Raw genomic sequence first — 17995 nt, 5'->3', positions numbered from 1 at the left:
TCTAAAATCAACGTTTTAAATTACGCTAATGAGTCAGGAGGACTCTGGGAGTCGTTACCAGAGCCTCTCTGTGCTCTGTCTTCACAAGCTGTTACACAGGCTGTGCAGGAGCACTTTGCCTCCCCTGTGCTCCTGCACAGTGTAACTGCCTGTGAATCTACAGTTCAAGAGATCAAAGAACACAGCAGTGTGAGGACAGTCTCCCAGTGCTCTAAGTCCAGCTCCTGGAAGAAATACCCATTGAACATACTGAAAAATTAATAAAGGGGATGTACCAGGTTCTGTTCTTATTCTCTATTTAAAGTATAGAACATAACAGCTTTAACGCGGGAGTCTGATTGCTTGGACCCCCATTGTTGACGAGAACAGGCGTCCTGTTCCCAAGAAGTGAATTAATTGTCAGGTTGAGGGATGTCTTTCGGCCCCCTTCAATTGTATGGGAGTGTCAAAAAGTGCTGAGCACAGCGCTTCAGTATCTCCTTTCTCTGTCAGTGGAAGTGCCAGAGATACGCTATGCAATATTTTACACTTCCAATGTAGTGAATGGAGCAGCAGGACACACGCTCAACCTGCTCCACTGTTATTAGTGAGAGCGGGACCCCCTGTTTTGGTGATCGGTGGGGATCAGCAGTCACACTCCCACTGGTCAGATTGCTCTATGCTCTATTATGCTGTATCCAGCAGATAGGGGAAAACGATCACCCTTGTCACAGCAGGTGATATCCTTCCGTAGTGGTGGGAATGGGATAAAATCTCCCGCAGTAACACTTGCATTTGCACTGGGCTACCTATATACTGGGGGCATGTATTGGGCTACCTATATACTGGGGGCATGTACTGGGCTACCTGTATACTTCTGGTATGCCCAATTGTGGATGATACCATAGAAGTTAGATTCTTTTTTTTATTGGGGGAGGGAACCATTTCATTTTCCCAAGGGGGTGCAATTTTGCTTTTCTGCTTATGGCACCAAAATGCCGTGGCTTTGAGAATATATTGAACCCGAAAGGGTATGGAGCAGAGAGCCTTCTCTTGTACACCCCTGCTAACATCTTCCAGAGATCCTGGAGAAGATCTTAGCTAACCTGGGCGGGGTCAAGTACCATGTAGTAAGCAATGTATTGTGAACTTCCAGAAAGTTTGCACAATGAGAGGCCCTAAAAGCCCATTATCTGTATATATGGAAAATCTACCAGTATAGTTGAGCCCATATATTGACTAACAATACTTACTTACGCTCCTCTTATTGTTCATCCCAGCAGTGGTCTTTGGTCGGCTAATTATGTACGCCGCCTGCGTGATACAGCAGACGCCTCCCTCGCCCATGTTGGAGAGGTGGGGTTGACATCACACAGGAGCAACAGGCATCTAATTATACGTTTCTTAGCCGATCCCGGCGTGTCAAGCTTGCCGAAGACAGCTGCTGGGATCAACATGAAGAGATGAGTAGGTGAGTATTTTCAGTCTATTTAGGCTTATTTATACTGGAAGATTTCCTTTAAGGTCTCCCATTGTACAAACATTTCCATTCCAAAAATGTGAATTCTCCTCCCAGCTCCTTCTGCCATTTAATGTGAGGGCCAGAGACTTATTGGGGATTCTCGTAACAGCTCGTAAGTCACCAAAACTGACTTTTGATTGCTTGGTTGGGCTCCGAGCATTCACAGCACCCTCTCCATTCAGCCTGGCAGCTGTGTTCTGGAGATAAGTGCGGGTTCTAGAAGTGAGACCCACATCTATACTCTATTCATGACAGATCCTGTGGATATGATGTTAATACTCCTTTAAGCTCAACCACTTGTTAAACCCTTCAACAGGAATGTTATTTTTAGCTGGTGACAGGTTACAATAGCCTCTGCTATGCGTATTAAAATGACTTTGTCAGCATTCTGAATCATTTCAGTACTTTAGAAAACTTAATTTCACATTACCTGGCTCCTTGCCAGCAGTTTGTGGTCAGTTTCAGAGTGAGGGGCAGCTTCAGCGCCACTCCCCTCCCCAGGCCCAGCTCTTCTAGTGAGCAGAGCTCTCTCTTGGAATCCAGCTTTACACTGAGTGACACAGAACTACCAGGACAAAGCTGAAGCTTCCAGCATTGGACACAGCTACATCCCAGCCTGCCCCTGCATCCAGGCTGGTGACCCAACTCCTGAGGTTCCTCTCCACAATCACTCCAGTACTGCACGTGTACAGAATCGTTTGGCCTGCAGTTGCTTCGAATAAAGAACTGTAAGTTATTTTTGCACAACGTTGCCTCCATCTGGCCCCTTACGGCTGTATCACTACCAAGGGCGCCCCATCCATCTACAAGGGACACATACTAAATACTTTAAGGGCTGCCCCAGGGAGAATCAGTACCTCAGCCTCTCCCTCCATGTCATTTCTTGCACACACCACCTGCTGGAGACCTGCCAGGCTGTAGGACAGCCCTCCGGTCCCCATACCAAGCACCGTGACACTAGCGTGCCTAGGCCGCAACCGCCAGCCACTCAGGTACTGCGGGCCCCGGCTGCCTCCAGGCTCCAAGAACAGGCTAGGCCCCGGTGGGGGATGTTGCAGATGAGTGTGGAGTATAGGAAGAATGTATGCAAAGACTGAGACACAGGCAACAGCTGCCCCTTTTCCCCCAGAATTCAGCACATGCTGCTAGTAGGGAGTTGGGTAATGTGAAATAAAGTTTTATAAAGTAGCGACAGTACTATTCTGACAAAGGCATTTTTAAAATCAGCATAGCACAGGCTATTGGAACCTGTCACCAGCTAAAAATAATGTTCCCGGTGACAGGTTCGCTTTAAGAATCTGTCCTTGTCATCCAACTTGAAGTTACACTATTGGCTTACATGAAGCATATTGCGACAGCCTTGTTCCTAAATCTATAAAATCCTTTTATAAGCTGCGAGCGCCTCCATACTTACCCCTCATTGTTTGTGGAGTAGGTTATGATGTTCCGATGTTCTGTATTATATACATAGCATTTAAATTCCATTCAGTCCCCCTCCCCCCCCCACCCCCAATTATGTTTCTATTCACATTACTGAACTCTCACAGTGTGACAGCATCTAATACCTAATTTCTTACCTTTGACTGGGAAAGTGTGTCTGTTTTGTTCTCTGATATACGCTGTAAACAATAAAACACACGCTGTTCCTACAAGACGAAACCCCGGCTGCTACAATGGCGATCGCCTCTGACGCAGCAGGCCGTAAATTTCTCTTACAGTCTAACAAAGTGGAAAATACAGCGGAGTTATAACTCAGCTCTCAGGGTTTGTCAGTCAATGTCTGCTGAAAAAACAATGTCTATATTTATAAAGCGATGAAGTCTTCAGAACGTAGCAGTCTACATGTCATGACAATTCTATGGCGCCTGCCGGGGAGGGTGGATTTAAAGGGCAAATTTCAGCCATTGGGTCAAACTAAAAATGTGATGGACTCTATTCTCCATTCACTCCGCCTCCTGTAGGTCAATGCTTAGAAAGTATCTAAAATAGCTATAGAGGACAACACTGCTTAAAATTGACTCCAGTAGCGGCTTCCCATCTTGATGGACTAGAAATGATGACATCATGTACATTGCAGAAGTGATGTCATAGCCAATCCCCGGACTTATATGACACATCTGAGATCATCGATTAATTCAGACGTCATGTACACAACGTGCATGATGTCATCGCTTCTTGAACTCCTGTAGCGGCTCCCCAGCACTTCCCGTCTCGTTGGACTAGAAATGATGACATCATGTACATTACAGAAGTGATGTCATAGCCAATCCCTGTACCTATCTGTCACATCCGAGACCATCGATTTGACTAAGACGTCATATACACAATGTGCATGATGTCATCACTTTTTCAACTCCAATAGCGGCTCCCTAGTGCTTCCCGTCTTGTTGGACTAGAAATGATGACATCATATACATTCCGGAAGTGATGTCATAGCCAATCCATGGACCTATCTGACACATCCATGGATTGGCGTAGACCTCCTGCACACTTTAGGAGAGATTTATCAATGGTTGTTTTCTAATTATTTCTCCATTTACGCCGCGTCCAGTGGGTGCGTTGAGGAGTAAGGGGGGTGCAGCCAAGAGGATAGTGGGACAGTGTGGGTGCTCCTGCCCCACACCTTCGCACTCGCTACAGCCTGGCAGTCATAAAATTCTTTACCGACCAAATACATCAGGCCGGCGTATGCTAAATGTCCCCCACTGTGCTTGATGCCATCACTTCCATTCTGACAAGAGCGAAGGCACTAGTGCAGCGGTTCTCAACCATCCCCACGCCACAACCCTTGACCCCCAGCCGTAACATTTTCGTTTCTACTTTATAACTGTAAATGTATGTAATTGAGTCGGGACTCAGAGGCAGGAGGTCCTTGGTGAACCCGATTCCTAAGACCAAAGGGGTCACGACCTGCAGTTTGAGAACCATAACTCTAGAGGACGTAGAGCTGCTACTGGAGATGAAAAGCTTTACTAAAGACGTCAGTGGGGTCCTTTTTATCATATGCTGGCGCAAGGGGCGTCATCGTATCATCTAATTCCCGCCCCCCTGGCGTGGCTGATATATTAGTAGGCTCCGCCCTCCTGATTTATTTGCATGGTCGTATAACTGGCTTGCAAGTCCTTATAAATAACCCCCAATAAGCTTTTATTTTTCTAATATTATTGAATCTGTTGCACAATAAAATAACATTTTCGATAAAATAAATTGACCATATTACATGTGCAGCTTTGAGTTGCCTAGAAGATCCCCACAACTTTGGACTTTGTAATCAGCAAATCCAAAAAATTCTTCTGGATTTTAACCCTGTGTACATTCAGCTACAACGACTTATCTCCCAACCCATCTCTATCTCATACAACCAGGGGGGATGGCACTTTTCAATGGTCTGGCGGGTGGCCCCCGTCCTGCGGGCTCTTCCAGCTTGTAATATCTCCGGCTCAGCACTTGTTCGCACTGTTACAATACGCGGCATGAATGGTAAACGCGCATCGTCCAAGCGAGATTATGCAAAACAGCCGCCCCTTAGGAATCAGCAAATTTTAACAAAAAAAAGCCGAAATCACTCGTCTGCCTCTCGCTAGAAAAAAAAAAATCAATATCTCTATTTGGAGTGATGCAGCTGCAGATGTTGGCAACGGCGAATGATGATTAACACGCGCAAGCTGCTTGAAGTATTATTGTATGCAAATACTTCTTTAGGTAATTAGCCATTGATTCCATTTCATGTTACATAAAGTAGTAGGAATGATTTATGGCGGAGCGTGGGAACACATCCCCGCTGCGAGCAAATCTGCCTGCAAAATATTTGTGCTTACAATTAAATATTATTCTGCCGAGGGGGAAAACATCTTCATTTTCCCAGATAATTATTTTGGCCATTCTCTTCTCACACAACTGTAATGAGGATTTGTGCAGAAAACTGCATTTTATTTTCCATCCTCCCCCCCACCCTGTTAATCACTGAATTCTTGAATAATGGGAACGGTATGAGAATATTCCGCCCCCTTAAAAGAAAGAGAAATAAAAAATTACCTGGAGCTCCGGAGATCTCCTCGTCCTAGATTCTAGGAGAAGGCTTTATTCACGGACAGACGTGGCTGCATTAAAATGAGTGTAACATATAAAGCAGCAGCCAGTGTTCGGTATTGTGCTAAATCTGTGTACCCAGACCTTTGTGCGTGGTGTTAGTAGCAGCAGGACTATGTTCCAAGATTATATTATATTCCAAGATTGTAGCTGGACATAGAGAACACTGCTGTGTTCTTAGATCTCTACATTCAAACTGTTTCCTTGCTCCTCCCCTCTGCTATAAGATCAAACCCGAAGCCTGCTGCTGCTTTTACGCTGACGGACTGTGGAGCAACTCAGTGAGATATTTCACGCAGGAATGTTCCAAGTCCATCTACAATCCTGGAATATAACTGCATTTTTCACAGTCCTGTATGGTATGTGGACACAGAGTAAATGGAAGTTTTCTTCATAGTGAGTTCCTATTCGTACCAGAAATGAGTCACTTTAGTTACTATTCTGCTGTATGTTCTCTCGTGCCAAGTATAACTTCACAAAACTTTCTATAAATGAAAACTTTGGAAGTTGCTTCTTTTACCACTTATCAAGCTCTTTTCTGCCTTCCCCTGGAAACATAAATTCAGAAATTTCTGATGAATCCATTTGCTGAGTTGGTTCACAGAGGTTTCTGATTTCGTAAAAGTCCATGAAGAGGGGGAGGGGGAGTGCGGAATTCTGAGTGAGTAGAGAGATGCAGAAAGAAGTTGCTGAAGCTATATAGAAAGTTTCTAGATCACCCGAAGTTTATGGTGTTGGTTTTTCCTTCTGTTATTTTGTCCTGTATGACCCTGCTGAAGCTTCTGAGTGAAAGGGTTTGGAGCAGATTCTACTCTCTACCTTCTTTGTGCAGTCAACGAAAAACTATTGGGTCAGCACTCTTTGTTCAGCTAAAAACGTGGAGTTTTCTTTATTGATCCAGGATAAAAAGCACAAAAAATGTACAGCCATGAGAATATACAGTGCCTTTGGACGCGTTTCAGACCTAGTAACCCCTTAACGAGCTGGTCCTTTTTAGTTTTTTCACTTCCATTTTTCACTCCCCACCTTCAAAAATCCACCATCTTTTTGAAGCCCCCGGCAGCTTTGCCAATGACGATCAATGACATAGCACCCGCAATCGGTGTTACCGGTAAGTCTTTGCTGCAATATGCAGGAAAGACTTACCAGCTATGGAGTGGGCTCCGCCCGTGAGCCCTCTCCATGCACCGGGACCAGACGCACGTCGTACTACTACGGCACACGTCGGTAAGGGGTTAAGGTCCTTAGTCCTTCTTTGTGCAGTGTATGGAAGACAGTGTGGGGCAGATTTACTTACCCGGTCCGTTCGCGATCCAGCGGTGCGTTCTCTGCGCTGGATTCAGGTCCGGCCGGGATTCATCAAAGCAGTTCCTCCGACGTCCACCAGGTGGCGCTGCTGCGCTGAAGTCCGCTGGAATGCCTCGAAATACACCGGCCTATCCAGGATGAAGGTGAGTGAAATTTTCGCGACACAATTTTTTTTTTAAATGCGGCGGTTTTTCCGAATCCGTCGGGTTTTCGTTCGGCCACGCCCCCCGATTTCCGTCGCGCGCATGCCGGCGCCGATGCGCCACAATCCGATCGCATGCGCCAAAAACCCGGGCCAATTCAGGTACAATCGGCGCAAATCGGAAATATTCGGGTAACACGTCAGGAAAACGCGAATCGGGCCCTTAGTAAATGACCCCCTGTATGTCTGCAACCACCTGCTCGGAGACAACTGAGAATAATTAATAATAATAATTCCTTTATTTATATAGCACACTGATTACGAGCTTGGCAAATCAGTCGTTGTCCCCAATGGGGCTCACAATCTAATCAACCTACCAGTATGTTTTGGAGTGTGGGAGGAAACCGGAGGACCCGGAGGAAACTCACACAAACACGGAGAGAACATACAAACTCTTTGCAGAGAATTGCTTGATGGTATGACTACATGTGATTGATCAGAGCTCAACTTTCATTCTATAAACAACTTTGGGAACATGAAAGCTGAGCTCTGATTGGTTGCCCTGAGCAACTAGAACAGTTGTGCTCTCAGACATTTCTGATAAATCTCCTCCAATGTTTTCAGGGCAACTGACCAGAGGGCAGTTTACATTTCCTGAATTGGGTAGGAAGGGGTCCGAATAGGGTGGCGGGTCAGATTGGGCCTAGGAGCCGTGTGTTTGACGCTTGCGCCATAGGTGATCTGAGGACTTGGTTGTGGATGTTGAAGACCTTACAATGAACTTTAGAGAGGAAACTGAAGATTCCACATCCATGTTCCCTGGGGGGCGATGACTGTGTCCCCTTGCAGTCATGGAGAGGTTAGCGGGGGGTGCGCTGTGCCATAGTGCGGCTCTCCTTCCTGCACACAGCGGTGCGTGTTACCATTTAGCAATACTCATTCCACAAGCCCTTGAGTATGTTATTGCTATGGTGATGACATTGTAGTAAGAGATTTCGGCGGCTCTTCAGCAGATCATGTCTGCCACTGAAAGAACTTTAAATTTAGCCTCGACGCCTTCACAAGTGCGAAGAGAAAAGCTCCAAACAGGAGGGTCTTCCATTGTGCGTGGAGAGGGATAAGTGCTGCTTCCATCCTGCCAGGGTAATGATGACTGCGGCACGATGGAGTTATGAAGGATTACACCGTCCCCGTCCCCCGTGCTAATTGAAATCTGTTTAGTGCATGTGTTGTGTTACAATGCGCCTCGTATAAGCAGCTGCAGGAAACAAGATCATCGCCTGCAGATTTCCCAAATAGACATTTGATGGCTCGTGCTGCAGACCATGCAGAATTGTTTAAATGTAGTGTGTCCTGTGCTACAGCGCGTCCAGGAGCCGGGACTTTATACTGTGCATGGCACATGCCAGGGCGTAGGGCCCTCCATGCACTAATGTTATCCCAGGGAGAGGAGGAGAACCCTCCATATACAGAAGAGCAGACGGACTGTGAGTGACCCAGAGTATCTGTATATATAAAAAGTGTGTAGTATTTTCTACAGATAAAACATATTTGAAATCATTTAAAGCACCTCTAACTTTTTAACAAACTTAGTAGTCCAGTGTGTGAACCTGACTAACAACACTAGTAAGGACTGCGATTCCTGCTCTATAACGTGCTGCCTGCAGATAGGACACTATGTACAATCTGCTCAGCTCCTCCTGCTCTATAACATGCTGCCTGCAGATAGGACACTATGTACAATATGCTCTGCTCCTCCTGCTCTATAACGTGCTGCCTGCAGATAGGACACTATGTACAATCTTCTCAGCTCCTCCTGCTCTATAACATGCTGCCTGCAGATAGGACACTATGTACAATATGCTCTGCTCCTCCTGCTCTATAACGTGCTGCCTGCAGATAGGACACTATGTACAATCTTCTCAGCTCCTCCTGCTCTATAACATGCTGCCTGCAGATAAGGCACTATGTAGATTGTGCTCTGCTCCTCCTGCTCTACAACATGTTGCCTGCAGATAGGACACAATGTACAATCTTCTCAGCTCCTCCTGCTCTATAATATGCTGCCTGCAGATAGGACACTATGTACAATCTGCTCAGCTACTCCTGCACTATAACATGCTGCCTGCAGATAGGACACTATGTACAATATGCTCTGCTCCTCCTGCTCTATAACATACTGCCTGCAGATAGGACACTATGTACAATCTTCTCAGCTCCTCCTGCTCTATAACATGCTGCCTGCAGATAGGACACTATGTACAATCTGCTCAGCTCCTCCTGCTCTATAACATGCTGCCTGCAGATAGGACACTATGTACAATATGCTCTGCTCCTCCTGCTCTATAACGTGCTGCCTGCAGATAGGACACTATGTACAATCTTCTCAGCTCCTCCTGCTCTATAACATGCTGCCTGCAGATAAGGCACTATGTAGATTGTGCTCTGCTCCTCCTGCTCTACAACATGTTGCCTGCAGATAGGACACAATGTACAATCTTCTCAGCTCCTCCTGCTCTATAATATGCTGCCTGCAGATAGGACACTATGTACAATCTGCTCAGCTCCTCCTGCACTATAACATGCTGCCTGCAGATAGGACACTATGTACAATATGCTCTGCTCCTCCTGCTCTATAACATGCTGTCTGCAGATAGGACACAATGTACAATCTTCTCAGCTCCTCCTGCTCTATAATATGCTGCCTGCAGATAGGACACTATGTACAATCTGCTCAGCTCCTCCTGCACTATAACATGCTGCCTGCAGATAGGACACTATGTACAATATGCTCTGCTCCTCCTGCTCTATAACATGCTGCCTGCAGATAGGACACTATGTACAATATGCTCTGCTCCTCCTGCTCTATAACGTGCTGCCTGCAGATAGGACACTATGTACAATCTTCTCAGCTCCTCCTGCTCTATAACATGCTGCCTGCAGATAGGACACTATGTACAATATGCTCAGCTCCTCCTGCTCTATAACATGCTGCCTGCAGATAAGGCACTATGTAGATTGTGCTCTGCTCCTCCTGCTCTACAACATGTTGCCTGCAGATAGGACACAATGTACAATCTTCTCAGCTCCTCGTTTTTCAAAAATGAAGTATTTGGAGATGGGTAAAGTAAGTATAAATTCTTTTATTATCTTATACAAATTTACTTTTTATGTGTTTGCACAACCTAAAATAACTACTCACTGACAGATATTCAGAGAAAGATCGTTTGTGATCAAAACACTATTTATCATGTCTTTGGTTTTGACAAGCTCGGAATATATTCCCATGTAAAAGATAACGATTTTGGGTTTCCAGAAAATATTTAGTATTCAAGTTTCCAGTTACCTCTCCTTTAGTTACATTTCCAAAATGATCCGTATTTAACATCAACATTTCTCAAAAACTGGCAGTGACAGGGGCGGCCGCTCCGCACATTTCAGTGTTTTTGTCTGTCTGCAAAGTAATTAATCCAAAACTCTTTAAATATATTTTATCCTCTGAAAAATCTATAATGTACGAGCGGCAACTGGAAATAAATTACCGGCTATTTAAAGTAACAAACAATCTAAAATTCATTCCTTTAGACTGAAAAAAAAAGTATTCGAAGTGTAATTTCATAAAAGTTCTCTAAAAAAACAGGTGTATCTTAAAGTACAGCCATCAAGAATGAATCCTGACCATATATCTTAAAGTGAACCTGTCACCTGGAATGTCATTTTTAGCTGGTGACAGGTTCCAATATCCTAAGCTATGCTGATATTATAAAATGCCTTTGTCAACATTCTGAATCATTTCAGTACTTTATAAAACTTTATTTCACATGACTTGAGTCTTGGGGGAGGGGCATCTGTAGCCTGTGTCTCCTACTGCATTCATCCTCTACTCCACACCATCCCCCCTCCCTCCCCTGCCTGCTCAGTGCACATGAGAGGAAGTGGGGAGGAGACTGAGACACAGACACACACAGGCTGCTGCAGCTGCCCCCCAAATGGATCTATATGGTGGCTAGAAACATATACCGTATTTTTCGGACTATAAGGCGCACAAAAAAATCCTTTGATTTTCTCACAAATCAAAGGTGCGCTTTATATATGAACCGTACTTACAGACAACAGCTGGCTTGTACTGTGCACAGGTCTGCCACCTGCTGGTCATTCATCTTTATAATCAGGTGCGCCTTATAATCCAGTGCGCCTTATATATGAACCTAGACATTTTAGCAGGCATTTATTGATGCGCCTTATACTCCGGTTCACCTTATAGTCTGATAAATACTGTAGTAGTTTACTTTATTACGTGAAAATCTGCAAACAAACTCTAAATTGTGATGTTTTGGCCAGATCAGCCTTATTCAAACAGTAGCTGCAGTAGAGTGATGGGAGTTAGAAGGATATAGTATAACAATGCTGTCAGGAAAAGTATGTCTGTACTATGTGGAGAACTCAGATATAGAAAACTTAGAGAAGGTCCTATATGGACATGTCCGCCTTATCCACAAAAAATATGGTGGGTTGGCATTCACATGAGCTGGTCTTCTGGGCAACCCACTGCACGCGCCCTGTTATTTTTGCGTTTCTATAGGCGTCTATGGAGAGACCATGCCGCAAAACCTAATAAAATAGGCCATGTTCTATCTTTTGTCCCGCAGTCTCACGGTCAGTTCACATTCAAGTGAGAAATGCAGCTATAATATAAATACAGTAACCGTATTTCAAACTAAAGTCATCAGGCCGCGCGTGCATGAGGTCTAAAAATGGCAAAAATAACAGTTATAAGTTATACTCACCTTAACAGTTCCCCGACACTCTCTATGCAATGCTTCACCTGATATAGAAGAACAACTCTGTGGCCACTGATTGGCGAGGGAGCAGAGACTGGCACCAGTGAAGGATGGGAACTGGAGAAAATTGGGATCTACTTTGGACATCTACTTTATTTTAGAACCAGTTTTTCAGAAATTGTCTAAATAAAACCTTGAAGGGCTACTGGATCCCCTGGTGGTCAGCGATTACCAAATATTTCTCGAAGGAACTTAAGAAGATGGGATCAGGGAGATATATGTTGAGGAACATGGAGATTTTTTGGAGGTTCTTTGCTAACCTTCATTAGCTATTAAATGTTCCCTCAATGGGGCAGATTTACTTACCCGGTCCTGACGCGATCCCCGCTATGCGTTGTCCGACGAGTATTCGGGTCTGCAGCGATTCACTAAGATTGTGCGTCCAATATCCTTTGTGTGTTGCTTCTCTGCTGAGGTCCGCCGGAGTTCACCTTCTTCTTCCTGGTGCATGTAAGTGCTTGATTTTGCAGAACACAATTTCGTTTTTAAATTCCGTGATTTGTTCGAATCAGTTGGGTTGTCCGACGGCCATGCCCCTTGATTTCTGTCGCATGTAAGCCAGCGCCGATGTGCCACAAACTGATCATGTGTGCCAAAAACCCGTGGCATTTCGGCGCGAAAAGGAAATATTTGGGAAACCCGACAGAATCGCGGTCCACGGACCCTTAGTAAATGTGCCCCATTTTCACTAACATGGACAACCCACAACTTTTCTTGGACAAAGAACACAAGGAAGGATTTGGGGATTTATGTGCTTACAACTAAGAATAAACATATATACAATATACCATATTGACAATGTCCTGTCTACACACTGCAGTGAGAAGATGCACAAGCTGAGACTGCCCTTGGGTTATCCGAAAGAGAACCAGCATTTTTGTAACGAAACAAGATCTCTTCTGATTCTTGGAAAGGGAAAGGTCTTCTCCCACCAATCCTCTTGGTGCCATTGATTACAGATGTGGGAATCCCTTTTGAGGGGCCAATAGAAATGATTGGAACTCCCGAAGATATAGCTTCACTTTGGTTAACGCTTCACCCTAGAGCAGTGGTGGCGAACCTATGGCACGCGTGCCAGAGAGGGCACGCGGACCATCTCCCCTGCTGTCTATATATAAATCATTAGAACTCCCGGCAGGCAGGAAAAGCTGCCGATCGCCGAGAGCTCCAGTGATCTCTTTCACTGAAGGCTGCGTCTGACCTGCTCTGTGCTCATTAATGCTGCCTAGAGACACAGCAGCAGGTCAGTGCCGCCCCTCCACTCCCTCCCCCTTCAGCCCGGGAACATGAAGAGAGAGAGAGAGAACAGCGGGAGCACGCAGCCGGTGCACAGTGAGTACAGAAGTGCAGCAGGAGGGCAGGGGCTGCTCTGTGTGTATATGGCACAGGCAGCAGGCAGGCAGCTTTGGGACACTGAACAACTGTAGGTGCTTATTGTTTAGTGTCCCAAACTGCCCTGTATGACACATGTCTGTGGCCACATGTATACTGCCCCTGGTTCAGTTCTCCTGTCACTGTGCCATGCTGCCAGTGACCCTGGGGTGCACTACACTGCCCTCACTGACAGCATGGCACAGGTGCCCAGAGCTCCAGACCAAGGGCAGTATATATATGTATATATGTATGTGTGTGTGGCCACAGACATGTGTCATGTGGTGATTTGATGGTAAATTCACCTGCCTGATTCCATGTAGATTTGCTGTTCAGTGCGCCCACCCTCCACCCTACAACATACACATTACCCTACACACCCCCTCCCGAATTCAAAAATCCTTCATATTGCCCCTGGATGGGGGTAGTGTTCCTCACTGGATGGGGGTAGTGATCCTCACTGGATGGGGGTAGTGCCCCTCACTGGATGGGGGTAGTGTTCCTCACTGGATGGGGGTAGTGTTCCTCACTGGATGGGGGTAGTGTTCCTCACTGGGTGGGGGTAGTGTTCCTCACTGGGTGGGGGTAGTGTTCCTCACTGGGTGGGGGTAGTGTTCCTCACTGGATGGGGGTAGTGATCCTCACTGGATGGGGGTAGTGATCCTCACTGGATGGCAGTAGTGTTCCTCACTGGATGGGGGTAGTGTTCCCCGCTGTATTTGCTCCTGCTTTGTGATATAATTGGTGATGTTGGACTTTCTGTGGTCTGTTTATTATCTGTATGGTGGTATTTATCTTGTTGTACTGGTAATGGTCATCATGTAGTAGTATTATATGTCCCTTATAGAGTGGTATGGTGTGATTTTAGGCTAAATAGACGTGTTGGCACTTTGCGATGATTACATGGACTTTGGTTTGGAGTTTGGGCACTTGGTCTCTAAAAGGTTCGCCATCACTGCCCTAGAGGATGAGCGAAGGAAGCGGTGGAGTGAGGAGCAGGTGAGAATCGGTAACATGCACACATTACAAAGTTTATTACTTTCTACTTGAGTCGGAGATTCAAAAAGTCCTCCAACAAGCTTGAAATGAAATGGTCGGTCCTCACCACCTGGTAGGACCACGGTTCAATGTGAACACTCCTCAACAATTTCCAGTAGGACCAAATCTCTCCTTAGGCCAATTCATAGTACTTTCCAGTTTCTGGGTCAAAGTAACAGTTCAGACACGGGTCGTAAAGTAAGGTCAGAATGTCTTCCTCCTCATCTGCCCCGATCCCATCGTCACCTGGAAGGTAAAAGATGTGACAGGTAAGAGACATGCAGACAGAGAGAAAGCCAAGAGCTTCCCAATTATTTATGGGCATCACTGAAAATTGGATGTGATGTAACTAATAGTGATGAACGGACCCGAATTGAAATGTTCGGGTACGTGCCAATTACGGGTGTTACTGGTGGGTTAGTGGACTGGCGATCGGAGCAGGCTTGGGTTTGGATTCAGGTCTGAGTTTTCGGCCGAACCTGCTATACTCCAATACTAATGGGTCCATTCATCACTAGTATCTTCCGATGTGAGAACCAAAACAAGATGATCATAAAATTGCATGACATCACATGACCAGGTATATAACGAGCCGTGTACCAGTGTGACATCACATGACCAGGTATATAACGAGCCGTGCACCTGTGTAACATCACATGACAAGGGATACAATGAGCCGGGCACCTGTGTGACATCACATGACCAGAGATATAACGAGCCGTGCACCTGTGTGACATCACATGACCAGGGATATAACGAGCCGTGCACCTGTGTGACATCACATGACCAGGGATATAATGAGCTGTGCACCTGTGTGACATCACATGATCAGGGATATAATGAGCTGTGCACCTGTGTGACATCAAATGACCAGAGATGCAACGAGCCGTGCACAACGAAAACTGTGAGGAACGGGTACACAAAAAGTATAAAGGAAAACTGAATAACTTTCCTTAATTAATTTGTTCCACAAAAGGAGTGTGGCTTGTGAAACAGTGCTATGTTTTTGGGATTGGGAATCTATGTTCAGTATAAACCACTATAGGGGTAGGTTTAGAGTTCCTCCGGATGTGTACTTGTAACAGTGGGCAGTGTGAACACAGGCTTAGAGTGATTTTCTGTTCCCCTTCAGTATTGCTCAGCACCACAGCTCGTCTGCCCATCACCCGCTAATCCAACATGTCTTGTAATCGCGCGGACATGTGTACATGACGTTTATTACTATACTGTGAGATCCTCTTGTCAATAAAGTGCAATGCGGGGCATTACATCTGCCGAGCAAGATGAAATCTCAGAACTAATAACTGGAACACAGGTGGACACGAGAACCGAGAGCAACAATTACGTTCCGGGCTTATATTTTATTGACAGCGATATTAACAGCCAATAAGATCAGCGGCGCAGAACGACAACATAACTCATGTATATGCCGGGGGCAAGGTGATTCGGCACTGGCACAGCTGCCAGCCACCGGTACTGGGACCGGACCAAGAAAAGGTGATGATCTTAGAACCTAATAGTCCTTGATTTTATTGGCAATAACCTTTCAATCTAGCAAGTCATAACTTTCCCAATTACTATACTTAACTGACAGATGGGTACAGACGGGAAAGTCGCTATAATGGAGCATTTAGTCATAAAAAACACATGGACAAGCTTCAGATCGGAGTAAAGTGACCACAATTATACGTTACCGGCGGAGAAGAACATTTTGTTAATATCATAGAATTTATTTAATCTTTACAAAAGTTTTCTGGAATTTGACAAATGGACAATTTATTTTCTCAGAAACGGCGCTGGTCCATGATTTGTTTTCAGTCTTTACGACTCAGACCTATTTTCCCATCACTAAGTACAGATTGCCAAAATGACACATTGGATTTAATCCGGTTACCCACAGTTCTGCTCCACCTATCTACTCATCTGATTGCCAAAATGACTCATACGATTGCTGCTGTGCCCCTGATTAATTTAGTGTTTGTTTCGTCAAAATTTGACCATCCGTTCAAAAGATATGGCCTGTAAAAGTTTTTACACAAGCCAAGGGGGTGGGAAGCTCTTATTTACAGACACACCCCCAAGGAACATTAAAAGTTACCGCCCCCTGGGTTAGTATTAGTAGAAACTTCTATTGGCCATATCTTAACGGGTGGACCGATTTCAAAATAACAAACGCCAAACTAATCAGGAGAACATAGGGGCACATTTACTTACCCGGTCCATTCGTAATCCCACGGACGTGGATTCGTATTCTGCCGGGATTCATCCAGGTCGTGCGCCCGATATCCACCAGGTGTCGCTGCTGCGCCGAGGTCAGCCTGAGTTCACCATCTCCTTCCTGGTGCTTGTAAGTGCGTGTCAAGCAACACAAATTTTTTAAAAATACAGCGGTATTCCCGAATCCGTCAGGTTTACCGACGGCCATGCCCCTGATTTCCACCGCTTGCATGCCGGTGCCGATGCGCCACAATCCGATCGCATGCACCAAAATCCCGGGGCAATTCGGCGCAAATCGGAAATCGGTGGGGACCCCGACGAAAGTGCATGATTCAGACCCTTAGGAAATGAGCCCCACTGTCTATGTAAGGATGTTATTTTTTTGGTGTTTTGCTTTTGCTGACAGGTTCCCTTTAAAAAAGAATCAACTGCAATACCAGAAAAAGCCCAGAAGGGGTGCTATGCTGAAAAAATAAAGCTATTTATACGATTCGCGCTACTTTGAATTAACCTTTAAAAATGTCACGGCTACATTTGCTTGTATTATATGGAAGGGTCTACGTGGCCTTTTAAATCTTGTGAGGAGTGGAGATCGCTGTAATATTGACTGTTAAATCACTGCTCGCTATTACCTTATGTGTAGGCTACAGAAGCCGCTCCAGCGACGGGCAATAACTGAATAACACCGGAGTGGATGGCATTTAAAGGTCGATAAATCATAATAACTCAGCGCAATACCTTTTGTTTCTGCAATTGGACGATTCAACACACATTAAACATGAAGGAAGGTGAACGTATGGAGCTTTTATCATTCCACCCCACTCATTGTTTATCACGGGAACGGCTCGGAACGCAAAGGATATGCAAATGGAGTCCTTGAACTGCAGTCGTAATAGAAAATATATTCACTCAATAAATAGGAGATGACTCAGGCTTGAAGCACGTTTTTAAGTATTTTATTAGACAAAAGAGAAAGTGGAGTTTATATTCCCTGGACTGAAGCTAGCCATTCATGTTACATGAGCGGGAGCTCAACTCTGCACTTTTGGAGGGGGCAGACAACCCTATTATATGTATGAAGGACTTAGGAAGTATATTGAGCAGCTACATTTTAAGATACCCAATCATTTTGTTCTTCTGCCAGTAAAGCCGGCCCCCGAGGTTCCTGGCCTACAATTCTTATTCAGAGCATAGGCCAAACTAAAATTTACACACACATGCGATACAGTAAGGATTGTTGTTAAGTGATCATTTAGCTGACCTTGATTTAATTTGTATTGCCAACCGAAGACAATTCAGTCATGACTGAACAACATTGGACACAACAATACTTTGGGGGTCATTTACTAAGGGTCCGAATCGCGTTTTTCCGTTGGGTTTCCCGAATGTTACCGTTTTGCGCCGAATTGCCCCGAGTTTTTGATGCACGCGATCAGACTGTGGCGCAGGCATGCATGCGACAGAAATCGGGGGCGTGGCCGTCGGTAA

General features: G+C 45.3%; 1 protein-coding gene across 5 annotated transcripts in view; it reads right to left on the bottom strand.

The window, feature by feature from the left end:
* Positions 1 to 10252: 10252 nt before the first annotated feature.
* CFAP20DC (CFAP20 domain containing) overlaps positions 10253 to 17995 on the bottom strand; it is a 236681-nt gene continuing 228938 nt past the window's right edge. For 4 of the 5 annotated variants that reach the window (XM_072126663.1, XM_072126664.1, XM_072126666.1 and 1 more), the window contains one exon: positions 10254 to 14536. In XM_072126663.1, coding sequence (XP_071982764.1) covers positions 14424 to 14536 — 113 coding nt within the window. In that variant the 3' untranslated portion in view covers positions 10254 to 14423. Of the gene's footprint in view, positions 14537 to 17995 lie in introns of all 5 variants that reach the window. The other variant, XM_072126665.1, reaches the window with a different exon arrangement.

This window comes from Engystomops pustulosus, chromosome 10 (assembly GCF_040894005.1).
Source record: "Engystomops pustulosus chromosome 10, aEngPut4.maternal, whole genome shotgun sequence".
Lineage (NCBI taxonomy): Eukaryota > Metazoa > Chordata > Amphibia > Anura > Leptodactylidae > Engystomops > Engystomops pustulosus.
Note: the sequence above shows the minus strand (reverse complement) of the source record. Positions and strands in the feature narration are given on the sequence as shown.